The sequence below is a fragment of the Juglans regia genome, chromosome 4 (genome assembly GCF_001411555.2).
Source record: "Juglans regia cultivar Chandler chromosome 4, Walnut 2.0, whole genome shotgun sequence".
In the NCBI taxonomy this organism is placed as follows: domain Eukaryota; kingdom Viridiplantae; phylum Streptophyta; class Magnoliopsida; order Fagales; family Juglandaceae; genus Juglans; species Juglans regia.
Window position 1 is genome coordinate 2,149,198 of NC_049904.1, and position 14,102 is coordinate 2,163,299.

At 36.1% G+C, this 14,102-nt stretch overlaps 2 protein-coding genes across 2 annotated transcripts; both read right to left on the reverse strand.

Moving 5' to 3' along the window:
• Positions 1–623: 623 nt before the first annotated feature.
• Positions 624–2,432, reverse strand: LOC118348254 (BAHD acyltransferase DCR-like). Its single transcript, XM_035689442.1, has one exon. The coding sequence runs from the start codon at positions 2,269–2,271 to the stop codon at positions 787–789; it is 1,485 nt and encodes a 494-aa protein (XP_035545335.1). The 5' UTR covers positions 2,272–2,432; the 3' UTR covers positions 624–786.
• A 3,913-nt stretch (positions 2,433–6,345) lies between these two features.
• LOC108995123 (flavonoid 3'-monooxygenase CYP75B137-like) lies at positions 6,346–8,167 on the reverse strand. Its single transcript, XM_018970625.2, has 2 exons — positions 7,226–8,167; positions 6,346–6,978 (listed from the first exon to the last, which is right to left on the reverse strand). Exons 1-2 carry the CDS (start codon positions 8,165–8,167, stop codon positions 6,346–6,348), a joined length of 1,575 nt encoding a protein of 524 aa, XP_018826170.2.
• Positions 8,168–14,102: the final 5,935 nt, after the last annotated feature.

The following is a 14,102-nucleotide window of genomic DNA, read 5'->3' on the forward strand; positions in this document are numbered from 1 at the left end:
CCTAACGACATTTAGTGTAAAAGTCTCATCACACAATGCATGATGAGACTTCGCATGGTAACTAGAAGGGCTTTAATATCATCATAAGGGCTTGTGGAGTTCTACCATGAGCCTGGGTAATGGTGGCCCGACGAATCACTACACTTAAGGCTCAAACCCTTCTGGCTCGATAGGGCTCATGCCAGTTTGTTAAGGACATGAATGTCCGCCCGCTTATATTGGGACAATTGAGATATTCACTCATTCAAAGTGAGTAGGTAGCCTGAATGTTCCGAGATTCAAATTTCAAATAGTGGGTGAAACAATTAGTCCTAGTGATCCTAAGAAAAGTCAAAAGGTCTATTTAAAGAATCAAGTACGTTAATGAACTCTCTCGAATAATTTGGCTCTATGAAAATTCATATTATTATTGACTTAGGTATCGGAAGTGCCCCATCAAACCCCTCAAGCCACCTTACTCTTTGGTTGCAGGAGATCTAGAGTGCGTAGCAGTAAAACACATTCTTAACATAACGTATTATATAAAGTTATATTAATTTGTATATTTACTTTTGAGAAATGATTTGTATAAGTTTTAAATAGACAAATATCGTGCAATACTTTATAAAAAAATGGATCTCATATTGAAAAAGTGTAAAAAAAAATCTTTATTTTTTAGTGGATCTATTCTTTTACAAAAGACCTCTATCAAATTTATCTCTTTAGAACTTGCAAATAGGATTCCTCGTTTACTTTCGAGTCTACGACTTCACCTTCCCAACGTCAAAAACCCCACGTACGAATTAATCACACGCTAGTGCTACTGCTCGATACGTATTGCATGAACTCCATATCGGTCTCAAGCCCTTCCATCGTTCCGGCCGCCAAAACCACCTCCAGATCCACGCTTCCGTTGCCTTCTCTCCCCGGAAACGCCGATATTTTTCCGTCGAATTTGTTCGCCGCCCCACTCCGCACCGCCAATGGTCGGCCCCACCCGAAGTCATTGTCATACATCGGGAATCTCGGCGAGCTCCCCATGGTCATCGATGCACCGTCGAAGTTCCCGAGCGGGAACACACTTGGCTCCCTTTCCCAATTCGCTATGCCCCGGCGCACCGTGGCGTCGTCATGCGCAACCACGTTCCGGTGCAGGAGATCGGCGCACCATCTTAGATCCCTTGAAAGAAGCTCCCCAGCCGTAGCTACAGTGGGGATGCTCTGTATGGAGTTGCCGAAATAGAATGGGTCCAGCCGTGGCTCGATCCGGTGGCGGCAGTTCACGGCCATCCGGAATGTCGTCTTTTTGCTGGCCGTCAACTTCCTCGAACGTGTCACCGAACGCCAAAGTTGAGCACAAAGCGACTGGAACGACGATATCGCCGTCGTTCGGTTCGAGACGTTGTTCCTCAGCCAATCCTCGAGGACAGATGTTATTTTACCGTTAGATGCATCGTTATCCTCATTAACGGTTTGCCAACCGTCATTACATTGCCTTCCAAGTAACTCCACCGCGGACTGATCGACAACACTGTTACCCACCACAGTCAGCAATTGGTTATAGTCATTAGCTCTAAGTTTTAGCTTCAGAATCGCCTCCCTGCTGAAGTGAAAGATTCTCTCACGTAACGCCACGTCACCAGAGAAGGTCACCTTCGGGCCGCCGGGCGGGAATTTGAGCACCGCCGGCGAATTGAAAATGGTGTTTCGGCAAAAGCATGGAGCTTTGGATATCCTCTTCGCTCCTCTGCAAATCTCGGCGAATGTGTTGAAGAAGTGCCAGAAGGAGGTCCCGTCCGCGACGGCGTGGTTGACGGTGCAGCTGATGAAAAGGGCATCGTTTAGCTCGGTGACCTGAACGGCAGCTAAGGGCTTGAAGTGGCCGGAGTAGCTGATTGTTCTGTCAAAGGGAAAGAACTCTTTGAAACAGTCAGGGACGTAATCTGGAGAGAGAAGGTAGTGAATGGAGAGATGTTTGGCTTTGGCGTGGATGAAGTCGACGCCCTCATCGTTGCAGACGATGTGGATGTGGCCATCAGGGTCGGTGGAGAGACGGCCAGCGAGGGCGGGGAAGTGGGTGAGACTGAGAGACAAAGAGCGTTTGAGAAAGCAGAGGAGATGGTCGATGGAGTAGGGTGGGCGGGACAGGAGGATACCCTTTTGGATGTACTGACATGAGAGCATGGGCAGGTCGGAGACTGATAGCTTTAGGGGTTTCAGGTCTGATTTTCGTTCTGGAAAAATGGTGGATTTGGCAACAACATTGACTACCGAAGACGAAGAAGAAGGCATCTTAATTTGAGAGTTTGTATTAGGAATTTTGGCTTTGGTGGGTGTTGTGTGAGTTTATTGGGGGTGAGAATACGTATACGAATCAGTTAGAGTTAAAATAGAGGATCGATCAGGGAAAGATCATGAGAATTTGAGTTCCGGATTCATGCACTGAAACTGAAGCTGCTACGTGCATTCGTAGCATGCTAAGGGGAGCAAGATCAGCATTATATATATATATAGCATTTCTGATTCCAGTAATTACGTTTATGTCTCTGCAACTTGCTATTTTACATTGGCAGTTTTGGAAATTCAACCTGAACTTGATATTTTTGGAAATTCAATCGTATCTTTTTTCTCATTACCCACAAGATGATGAGAGGTTGATGAGAATTGAAATGATAAATAATATTATTTAATAAAATTTTAATTAAAAATTAATAGTAGAAATGAAACTCACACAGCACATTTTATAACTTATTTTATAACATATATTTTAAAATAAGAATATTTTTCTAAAATAATATTATTTTTATAAAATATTTTATTAAATTACTATTTATTTTGAAATATAGTTGTTTAATATATTATAAAAAAAGATGCGTGTTTATCATTTTTCTTGATGGGAATCCCACTAGCTAGCAAGTTGCGAGGGCCAGTTTTCAATTGCTACATGTGCTATAAATAAAATCCAGCTGCTTCTGGGAAAGGCCGGTACTGTTCTACCAATAATCCTACTAACTTTACTAGTTCTAGGCTTATAGTCCCCCATTGCCAAGATAGTTCCTACGAGCCCAACTCTTTTGACTCCATATAACATTATAAACATTAATATAAACGTGGGACACATTTGATTAGATCTTTTTTTTTTTTTTTTTCTTATAAATCATATTTACAATTACTACTAATTCCCAGTTAATAGAAAACTACAATCGAAAATTAATTTAGTTATCAATATTAATAGATGAAATAAATTGTGATGATTTATAAATAATAATAAAATTATTAATTAAAATTAAATAAAATGAGTCTCACCTCTATATCCAAATATGTCCTTAATAATTAAAGTATGCATATAGTACTTAATTAGAATACATGAATGTTGGTTCTGACAAATGTCTTTTTGCATGTCAACATTAACGTCCACAGGAGGTCTTTCCATAAAAATTAATTAATAAATAAATGAAATTGGAGAAAATTACAATACCTACAATTTCATATTAATTATAATATATATATATATATATCTACTCTATCATAATAAGTAGTTATTTAACTATAAATAGTAACTTTTGTTATTTTTCGTTAAGTTTGTTAAGTTATGTTTTACTAAAAGGCCATTAAAATTTTTTATTATTTAACGTGTAACTTCATTGTAGAATTTAATGAAAGATCATGTTTTACCAAAAAGTCCTTAATAACCCACTACGCACATGAATTGACGTCTCTTTTTCATGTCATTTTTGTTCTAACAGTTTATTCATTTTCCTTTCTTTTTGTTTCAATTTTTTTAAATAAAAAATTAATAATATTTTATTATTATATAGAGAGTAAATAGATAATCCAATATGGATACAGACCAGTACTCATATTTTGCTAAAATTTAGATTTTTTAAATCTTGATTTTATGTCTTTCTTTAACCTTGTATTTTCTTTTCCTAGACAAATAGGCTACTGACTTTTTTATTTTTTTTATTTATTTAAATATTATGTCAGGTGCACCCTAGGGCTAATGCACTCGGGACTATTCCCTAGTATTATGTCAGATGCACTCTAGGCTAACGCCCAGGTTTCTACCCCACCAGCTACTCTCGATGATAAACTGGACGAAGGTGAGGCCGACTTTCTCTGAGGTTTTCTTAACCCTGCCCTGAGAGGGGGTTTTTGTGCCATGGTCCCTTTTGAAGACGTTGAGCCATCTTAGTCCATTCCCATCGAGTTATTGGCTGACGCCTTTGTCGCCAGAGCTTGCACCATGACAAGTGTGAGTCTCGACCGTAGTAAAGACAGCCTGAGCCATCCTTTTGTGGTCAAACTCAACAATGACAAGATCTCGATACCTTCCCCGCCCTTCAGCTAGACCTCTGAGCTTGAGGTTGCCTCATTTTTCTCTCAAGAGGACCCACACTTGAGGCTCACTCAAGAGGAGGGAGAGAACGTTGTGCCCGAGCCAAAGATGGCGCAAGGATCCCTTGACTTGGGGGGATCCTCCAGCGGGCAGAACATACAACCTAAGGGCTAGGGTGTTGGTGGGTTGCCAGAACCTACCTTTATGGAGACAACAGCTCCTGAGGCCACAAACATCAACCGGGGAATGACTAACCCAGAAGGTGAAGTGGCTAGGGACATCCCTTTGAGGACGTTCGAGGAGGCATCAGATTCCAGGCCTGTTTGGGTGGAGGGCAGGTTATTGTGGGAGGTTCTAGTGGTACCGTCCCTTCTCGGGTGTCCACCCCAAGGGTCCTTGACCCTTCCTAGCAATTAGGTGGAGTGGGCCCACCGATGACCCCTGAGGATGGCCACCTTGGGAGAACGGGCCCTGATTTTGATAGTCTGCGGGCCATGGCTGTTGAACGTGAGGCGAAAAAGTTGAGGGGACTATTTTTGCAAGAATTTGCGTGAGATATAGTCTAACATCTCCCGGTTGGTTTTTATTTGCTTTTGTTCTTAAAATTGTGTGTTTTCCAGGGAGCTAACCAGTTGGCCGCCCTGATCATGGAGGAAAGAGGAGAGCTTGAGGAAGATATTTGGGCGTTCAGAGCACTCGTCCTCCTTGCTCGCCTGGAGGTTTGCAAAGTGACATAAGAGGCAGAGGAGGCAACCCGCAAAAAAGACATTGTGGTGGAGACTATAGCTGAGCTACTGGCCAACCGCAAGTGTCGAAAGTGCAAGTTGGCGAAGCTTCGCCAGGAGGTGGCCTTCATTAAGACAACTTGGCCAAGTCACAGGACGAGGTGCAGCCTAGAGGCCAAGCTCTTGTTTATGTACCATGCATCTCATGATATCTGCAAGCAAATCATTCATTATAATTCATTATCATGTTTCATTACATATGTTATAGTTATGTGTGTATTATGTATCTCATGCATCTCACGTTGCATAATAAATGTAAGTTTTCACAAGATCAAGTGTAAGATAAAGATTAGATTAATCAGATGGTCATTCAGATGTATAGTATCAATGCAGTCAGGATGGATGTGCAAGTCACAGACTCAAGCGTGGTCCATCATAGTATTTTATTATATCATATTAGCGGTTTCCCTTGTGGCCACAGGATATGGGACTAGTGCACAATTTTGCACACAGGATTAAGTGTGTTGGCTAATCAGAACAGTCAGATAAGTCTGAACAATCAAATAATTAAGATCAACTAGACAAGTCAGTTAATTCAAACAAGTCATGCATGTCATAGCATACGTATGAACAATCATGATTTAAAGTTCTCAACATGAAATATTTTATAAAAAACTTTATGTTAAGTATGTTTATGTTATGATGATCAAGCTTATTATTGAGTCATCGACTCATTTTTGTTGTTTTATGTCTTTAAACCACTCCAAGTCAAAATATTTATGAAAATAAAGATGCAGAATGAGACTTGGCTCAAGGAAGCGTGGTAAAGGCCTAGATCATGTATAGAGATTTTAAGCTATATTATTAATACAAAATTCAAGAAATTTCTTAATAAATGCTTCAGCATAAACTTTTATATTTTGAGTATATTTTTTTTATAAAGAATGATTTTATTTATTGCATAGAATCTTTTGTATTTAGTGCTTCCTTTAAAATAAAATAAAATAAATATTTTTAAGAAAAGTTTAGTAGTAATACATCGATTATCTAGAATTTTTAAAAATAACGTTATTTCTAACCGCATGTAGCAGAGTGTTGCATGATATACTGTGTTTTCTTTTAAAAAAAGAAAAAAAGCAATAAAAAAGTAAATTTGTATACAGGCGAGTGTACGTATTAGCCACTTGGAAGACAAGAAACCGGCATTAAAAAGCATCAAAACCTCCTTAGTTATTGTGCATGATAAAAATGCTCCATACAATGCACAGCAATAAAGTATATATATTTCTCGCATTAATTGTACTATTTTGTGTAGAACTCAGATTTGGATAACCTTGGTGTTGGAATTGCAATGACTGGATTCTTCTTCTTGACAGAAAGACCGAAAGTGTCTGAAAAATCCATTTCTGAACCCTGCGGCAATTTCCACTCGAATGAATGAAAAAATGAAGCCAGCATATATTTGAGTGTTCTATCCCCTAGTGTAAGCCCCGCACATATTCTTCTCCCTGACCCAAATGGAAAATACTTAAAATTGTTGCCTAAAAAATCAAATCTACCACAAGGATCATTTAGAAACCTCTCAGGTTTAAATTCCAATGGATTGTCCCAATACTTTGGGTCCCTTTGTACAGCCCAAACATGTAGCAAGATCTTAGAACCTTTGGGTACATGGTACCCTCCAATGATACTAGATTCGCTTGGAGTACGAGGTACTAGAAAAGGAACTGGTGGGTGCAAACGCAACGTCTCTTTAATCACAACCTCTAAATAATGTAATTTGAGCAAATGAGATTCTTCAACTAAGTTGTCCAACCCCACAATTGCTGTTAATTCTTCATTAACTTTTCTCATTATCTCTGGATGCTTCATTAGCCTTGCCATCACCCATTCCGACATGATCGTTATGGTATCGGTTGCAGCCACCACTATGTCCTATTTGAACATGATTAGTAAGTTCATTAGCTGAATTGAAAATTGGAAAAAGCAAACCAAAAGAAAGTTTGGATGTTTATGAATTGTACAACCGCTGCATAATCGTTTTGAAAAAAAATAAATAAAATATAGAATTCACATAAAAAAAATTAATTTTTTAATAGTGGACATCACTCATTTTTAAAGCGATTACGCAGCGTTTATACACTTCACGATTATACATAGAATTACTTTATATGTACCATACCAAAAGCACGGCCTTCAGTTGGGTCATACTCATTGATGGTGCACCATCGTTTCGCTCCCTTAGTTCCAAGAGGACTTGCAAAAAGTCCTTTTGTCTTGTCCGTGTCGTTCCCTCTTCTTTGGCCTTGGTCAAACTCTTTATCTGTTTGTCAATGGCATATTCAAGTACTCCGTCAATGGTTTGGGAAATCCTCTTTGCTTTCCTTTCGATCCCTTGTAAATCAAATCTTGCTAAAGCCGGAAAAAGGTCCGAAACATTCAGTTTTCCTAGAAGGATCAATAATTCTGCAAAGATATGCTTAAACTCTGCTCCAAACTTAGCCCCTTCCTCTCCACTTAGCGTGCCACCCCACAACATGTTCATGATGGCATTCATTACCGTTACAAACTCTACTTCCCCTAAATCTATGGGGGTGCCTTTTTTTTCATACACATTTCTAATGGTATTCCTTACCTCTTCTTTTCGTAAAGCGAAGGTAGTATCAAGATTTGCTGGACTTAGCATCTCTCTCACAAACATCTTCCGCAACATCTTCCAGTTAGGACCATTCGGGGAAAAAGCAATATCGGTTCCACCATATGTGACAGCTAGTGTAGCTATGTTTGAATCACGGTTAGAAAATATTGCGTCTTGGTCACGAACAACTTCTTTAACAAGCGACGGTGAGCTAATCACAATGCACAATTTATTTGCAAGCCAAACCTTATAGATGGGGCCATAGATCCCACCCAATTGCTGAAATTTGGTATGAAGTTCTACACCTATAAATGGAAGGTACCCGACTATCGGCAAGCCACGGGGACCTGGTGGCAATGGAGGTGTAGTCTTTCTTTGTTTCTTGACGGCCCATAGCAACGATAACATTGCAAATATACCGATCGAAACAGTGAGAGTTGAGTTAGGTAATCTCTCGTCGCTAGCATAGGACCTCCACCATCCCATCGCAGAAGCTGCATTCAAGTGTTGGGCGACGTGAAAAAAAAAAGGTCAAAATTAGGAATATGTATGTTATGTGTGTTGGTGGAAGCATGGCCCGAAAGGCAAAGGAAGAAGATAGAACGAGACTTATCGGTAGAAGTTGAGCATATATAGATATTTCGTCAGAGGATAGAAGTGTTAGAAATTGTGTTTGAATGTTGATATCAGTTCATTTTTTATGAATAGTAATGAGTTGAGTAGTAGAAGAAGTTATGTGGGGCCATCTAAACTAAGTTTAAAGTATGTTTAGATGTTAAAATAAGTTTAATATTTTTTATAGAAAGTTGAAAAATGTCGTAGATCCCACAAGTAAAGATGTAATAAGTTGAAAAATATTATGAATTTTGCGTGTAATGAGGTTTTGAGTTAAGATGAGTTTAGTAATTTGAGAGTTGAGTGTTTGGATGTTAGAGTACTTAGTTCAACTGAACTAAATTAAGGTTGCGCTTGGTTGCAAGACTCAACTAAGTTTAGTCTAATTTTAAGCCGAGTCTAACATCCAAACACTCAACTCTCAAATAACTAAACTCATCTCAACTCAAAACATTCTTACACGTGGGATCCATAACTTTTTTCAATTTAACATATCTTTTTATATAGGACTCACAATCTTTTATAACTTCTCGTAAAAAGTATTAAATTCATCTTAATATCTAAACATACTTTAAACTCAATTTAGATTAGTCACATGTAACTCTTTCTATTATTTAACTCACTATTATTTATAAAAAACTAAATTTAACTGAGTTAAACTCAATATTCAAATACAGCCTTAAATAGTTTGTGGAGGTTTGGGCTACGCCACGAATCGTCCATTTAAGACCAAATTTGAATCTCTCTCCCAATTTGTTTTCTTGTTTTCTTCACAACTTTCTACAAATTCTCGGAACCTGGACTACCTTTACAATGTAAAATTATTCAAGCCTACAAAAACAAAAAAAAAAAAAAAAAAAAAAAAAAATTTAATATTATTCAAATTAACTTTGAAGTATTTTGTTTGGGTCTATTAATATTGGGTTGGATTCTTGAGTTTAATTTGTATGAGTGTAGCTAATATATATATATAGACACACACGTGAGTACTTAACCTTTTCATTATACTAAATAGATGATGTGCCGTAATTACCAGTATAATTTGTTTTATAAAATAAGCATGCCGTGCCTAAAGAAAAATTATTATGTTGCATTAACACAAACAAACTTATATCAACCCATTTTGTATTCAAAAGTAGATCAGCAACAAAATCAATTTGAAGATTGCTGCCCATAACCAAAATTAATTAGTACACATTTCCAACTACTTCTCAACACTTATCTAAATATCCAAGCAAAATGGAATTTGGATCCCATAAAATTCATCTAAATGAACAAATAAATAAACCTTATTCCACGAATCCATTCCAACATTAGTTATTAACATCAAATTACTGGGAGATTTAAAAAAAAAAAAAAGAATATTACTAACCTGCAGGTCTTAGAGGTTTATTTTATAATTTAAAAAATAATTAATTATATGTGATAAGTAAATATTTTACTGTTCATATCACTGTTCACATGATATTTTTATCATTACTGATTGCAAAAGGATATCAAATACATAAGAAAACAAGCAAATTAAAGGATAATGTGATGAAGAGACTTACTGCTAGTTGGAACTACTTTGGATGATCATTAAAGTCACTGCTCTTCTTTGAGAACAAGAGTTTTACAAATATATATAGAGAAGTTTTTAGAATTCTGCACAACTCATGTTTGATCGAGCTAGCACGCACGCCTTCCTTCTTATATATATAGAGCCTGATCGAAGTCTTTGATACGTACATCATCAATGATGTATATGTGCGTGCCAAACTACGTACAGTTGCATTAGATTCATGCATGCATGTAGTCGGGTTTCAGGTGAATTCCACGAATATATATCAGTCGGGCCACCTGGACAGGACAGGAATGAAGTGATCAAGATTCTGATCTTGGAACGACGAATTTTCGGGACTGAAACGTCTTTGAGTTTGAATGTTCTAAATGCACAGGTAAGATCGATGTTTTAGAAAAACAATAATATTGAAAAAAACCCACGAATTACAAACCATTATTTTTCCCTGAATTACATGAACTCAAAACGGCATGTAGTCGATTTAGTGAACTAGAAAGTTTTTTTATTAAATAATCCACGGCCCGTTTAAGTACGTTTAGCTAGATTGATATAATATTGGTGAAAATAGCAGATATATAGTACTTTTCCAATTAGATATCCAGAAAAAAATATTATAACCAAAAGATGACAAATCATATATATTTTTATATATTTTTTTGTTATAGATCAGTTACTATTTACCTTCACATACACTTCACACTTGACATTTTTTTTTAATCATAGGGCCGGGTGTAGGGTACTGTGGGATAGTGAATAGTGATTGATGAAAAGAATTATTTATAATATATATATATATATATATATATATTAGCTAGATTCATTCTTTTTCCCCTTAAATTTACGTCTAATTAACAAAAAGTCATGTTTCTCGCAAGAAGAACGATGATATATATTATGCTTCTTCACCCAAATTTTTTCTGTTGCTAATTTGGTTCTTGCATGTGGATCCCTGTCTCATGTTTTTATAAATTTCTCTGTTTGATTAATATTATAAGGTATTAAAAAAGTGAATTATCCACCATTTCATAAAGAAAAATTAAAAGAAGGTAAAATAGAATTAAATTTTTTTTTTAAATTAAAAAAATGTTAAGAGAACGTGATCATGCTTTGAATGTGATAGTCTTTGTCTGTGTTGGCAACAGTCTTTGTTCGTGCATTGGTTAATTTGAATGTTCATATGTTTTTTCCATGTGCTGAGTAGACGTCACGTGATAATTTCTCTAGCTAACATCATCCTCGCTCGTGAAATATAATAATTTCTCCGCCATCGTTCTGATCTTTCAAATAACTTTCAAATAAATTAATATTTTAATCATAAATTCTGTGTAGAAATTGTATATTGACGCATGTATAGCTTTTTTGATTCTTTTATATATATATATATATATATATGTACACACACTATCACAGCAACTCATGGATATATGAAAAAGGGTGATGCTACAGCTCCCATTGCTGGCTCCCGCAGGGGTAGTATTATTTTAGATGTGTTTTGTTTAAGTAGTTTGTTATATAGATCTTTTAATATTTTAAAAAAATAAAATAAATTCAAAAAATTATTAAGAAAATACTTTTTTAATCAGAAAGTAAAAAATCTATATATATTAAAAAATATTTTTTTAATTAATAAATAAAATAAAAAATTATAAAAAATATTTTTTTATAATTTTTTATTTTACTTCATGATTAAGAAAGTATTTTTTAATAATATTATGATTTTTTAAAAAAATATATTTAAAATAGTCATGCTACAGCCTCGTTGGGGGCTCCCGTTAGGCTTAGTATGTACTTTTCTATGTGTATTTTTTTAATTTATTTTTTATATAGATTTTTTTTACACTTTTAAATATTTTTAAAAAATAAAATAAATTTAAAATATCATTAAAAAACACTTTCTTAATCAGAAAGTAAAAAAAATCATTAAAAAATACTTCTTTAATCATGAAGTAGAATAAATATTATTTTTTATTTTACTCTGTGATTAAAAAAGTATTTTTTAATAATATTATAATTTTTATTTTATTTTTTTTTAAATATTTAAAATTATTAAAAATATCTATATAAAAAAAATTAAAAAAAATACATATAAAAGAATGTTTGAGCCCAACAGAAGTCCCAGCGGAGCATCTAACATTTTTCATATGAAAAAATAGTAGGGATCATAATGACATGAGTGGACAAATCAATCCAATGAATGGAAAAAAGTACAGAATTCGTAGAATGTGCAAGGCCGATTGAAATGCTGGGGTACCGCGTATTTTTCTAGAATAAATTGTTGGATTAATGGAATTACAGAGAAAAATGTGAACAAACCAAACAACAGAAACTCATAAGAGGTATTTATATGACTGAATCGTTTTTTTCTTTTAATAATATAATATATATATATATGTTAGAATTTTATTGATCAATTGTGTATATATCTTTATTGTGCTATACATGGCCGTGGCCTAGCTATATATAGGAGAGTTAAGACTATACAAGAGCATTTCTAAATCAATGTGGGACTCACAAAACACATACACTAACAGCTCCCCTCAAATTCAAGATGGATGAAAAAACATGCACCTGAAGGTTGTCAACCAAATAATGAAACCAAGCCGTAGGATGAGACTTGGTAAAGATGTCGGCAAGTCGGAACCAAGAATTTGTTGTAGGGGGCGGAACAAAACTAAAACTATAATAAAATATTTTTTATTATATTTCTGAGTTAAAATAATCTATAAGGTCAAAATAATTTTGTAAAAGGGGTCAAAATAATTTTTTAAAGAGAGGGCCAACACAATATGAGATTAATATAATCTTATTAAATCAAAAAAAATATATATATATATATATTTTTAAACTTTGGGGGGGCCATGGCCCCCTGCCCCTTAATAGGTCCGCCACTGGGCAAGTTGATCTTGAGAGGAGTTAAAGAGGAATTGAAGAGAACCATGTATCAACTGATGACGAACGAGATGACAATCAATTTCGATATGCTGGGTCCGCTCATGAAACCCATTATTATGAGCAATCTAGATTGCACTGCAATTGTCATAGTAAAGAGGAGTGGTAGAGGTGAGAGGTACACCTAACTCTTGCAGTAACCATTGAAGCTAAAGGAGTTCAGTAGTGGTGTCTACCAGGGCATGATACTCGATCTCAGTGTTGGATCGAGAGACATCAGTCTGTTTCTTGCTACTCCAAGAGATCAATGAGGAACTGAGAAGGCAATAGTAACTTGTGGTGAAATGGCGATCAGTGAGATCACTTGCCCATTCAGCATTAGAGTATGCTCGAAGAACTAGTGAAGACTAAGCAGATAAGTGCAAACCATGGAAGAGAGTGCTCGTAATATACCGAAGAACATGTAGGACAGCAGTATAGTGGGCTGTTTGAGGGGTAGACATTAACTGGGTTACCTTATGCACAACATAAGAAATTTCTAGATGAGTGACTGTCAAGTAAACCAGGCTGCTAACCAATTGCCGATAAAGTGTGAAGTCAGACAATAATTCCCCACTCGAGGGGGTTAGATGTGCATAAAGCTCAATTGGTGTATCAGTAACCTTGTTTTCTGTAAGGCCAACTCAAGACAAAAGATCAGAGACATACTTGACTTGGGTTAGGTAGAATTCATCTGCTGAGGAAGTGATCTCCAAGCCGAAAAAATAACTAAGGTGACCAAGATTTTTCATCTCAAATTGCTAATTGAGGAAGTCCTTAAAATCCTGAATGCCATTAAGATAATCACCAGTAATAATCATGTCATCCACATATAGGAGTAGCAAAATGAGACCTTTGTCGGAATGGCGAATGAAAAGGGCCAAGTCATAAGAACTAAGGGAGTAGCCCAAGCGAGAAACTGTAGAGGTGAATTTTGTAAACCATGCGCGAGGGGCTTGCTTAAGGTCATAGAGATCATGGCGGAGGCGGCAGACCTTGGCTGGTGGATGAGAGAGATCAGGCGAAGGCTACATATAGACCTCTTCACACAAATTGTCATTTAAGAATGCATTTTTGACATCCATCTGAAAAAGCTTCCACTGACAAGAGGCCGCAACAACCAAGAGAGTGCGCAACAAAATGAGCTTTATACCTCTCAATAGAACCATTTGAGCTAGTCTTGATCTTATAGATCCACTTACAACCAATCACATACTTTCAAAGAGGCAAATCAACTAGATCTCATGTATTGCTCTTAGATAATGCATCAAGTTCCTCAGTCATTACATCTTGCCATAAAGGATTAGGATGCCTCAC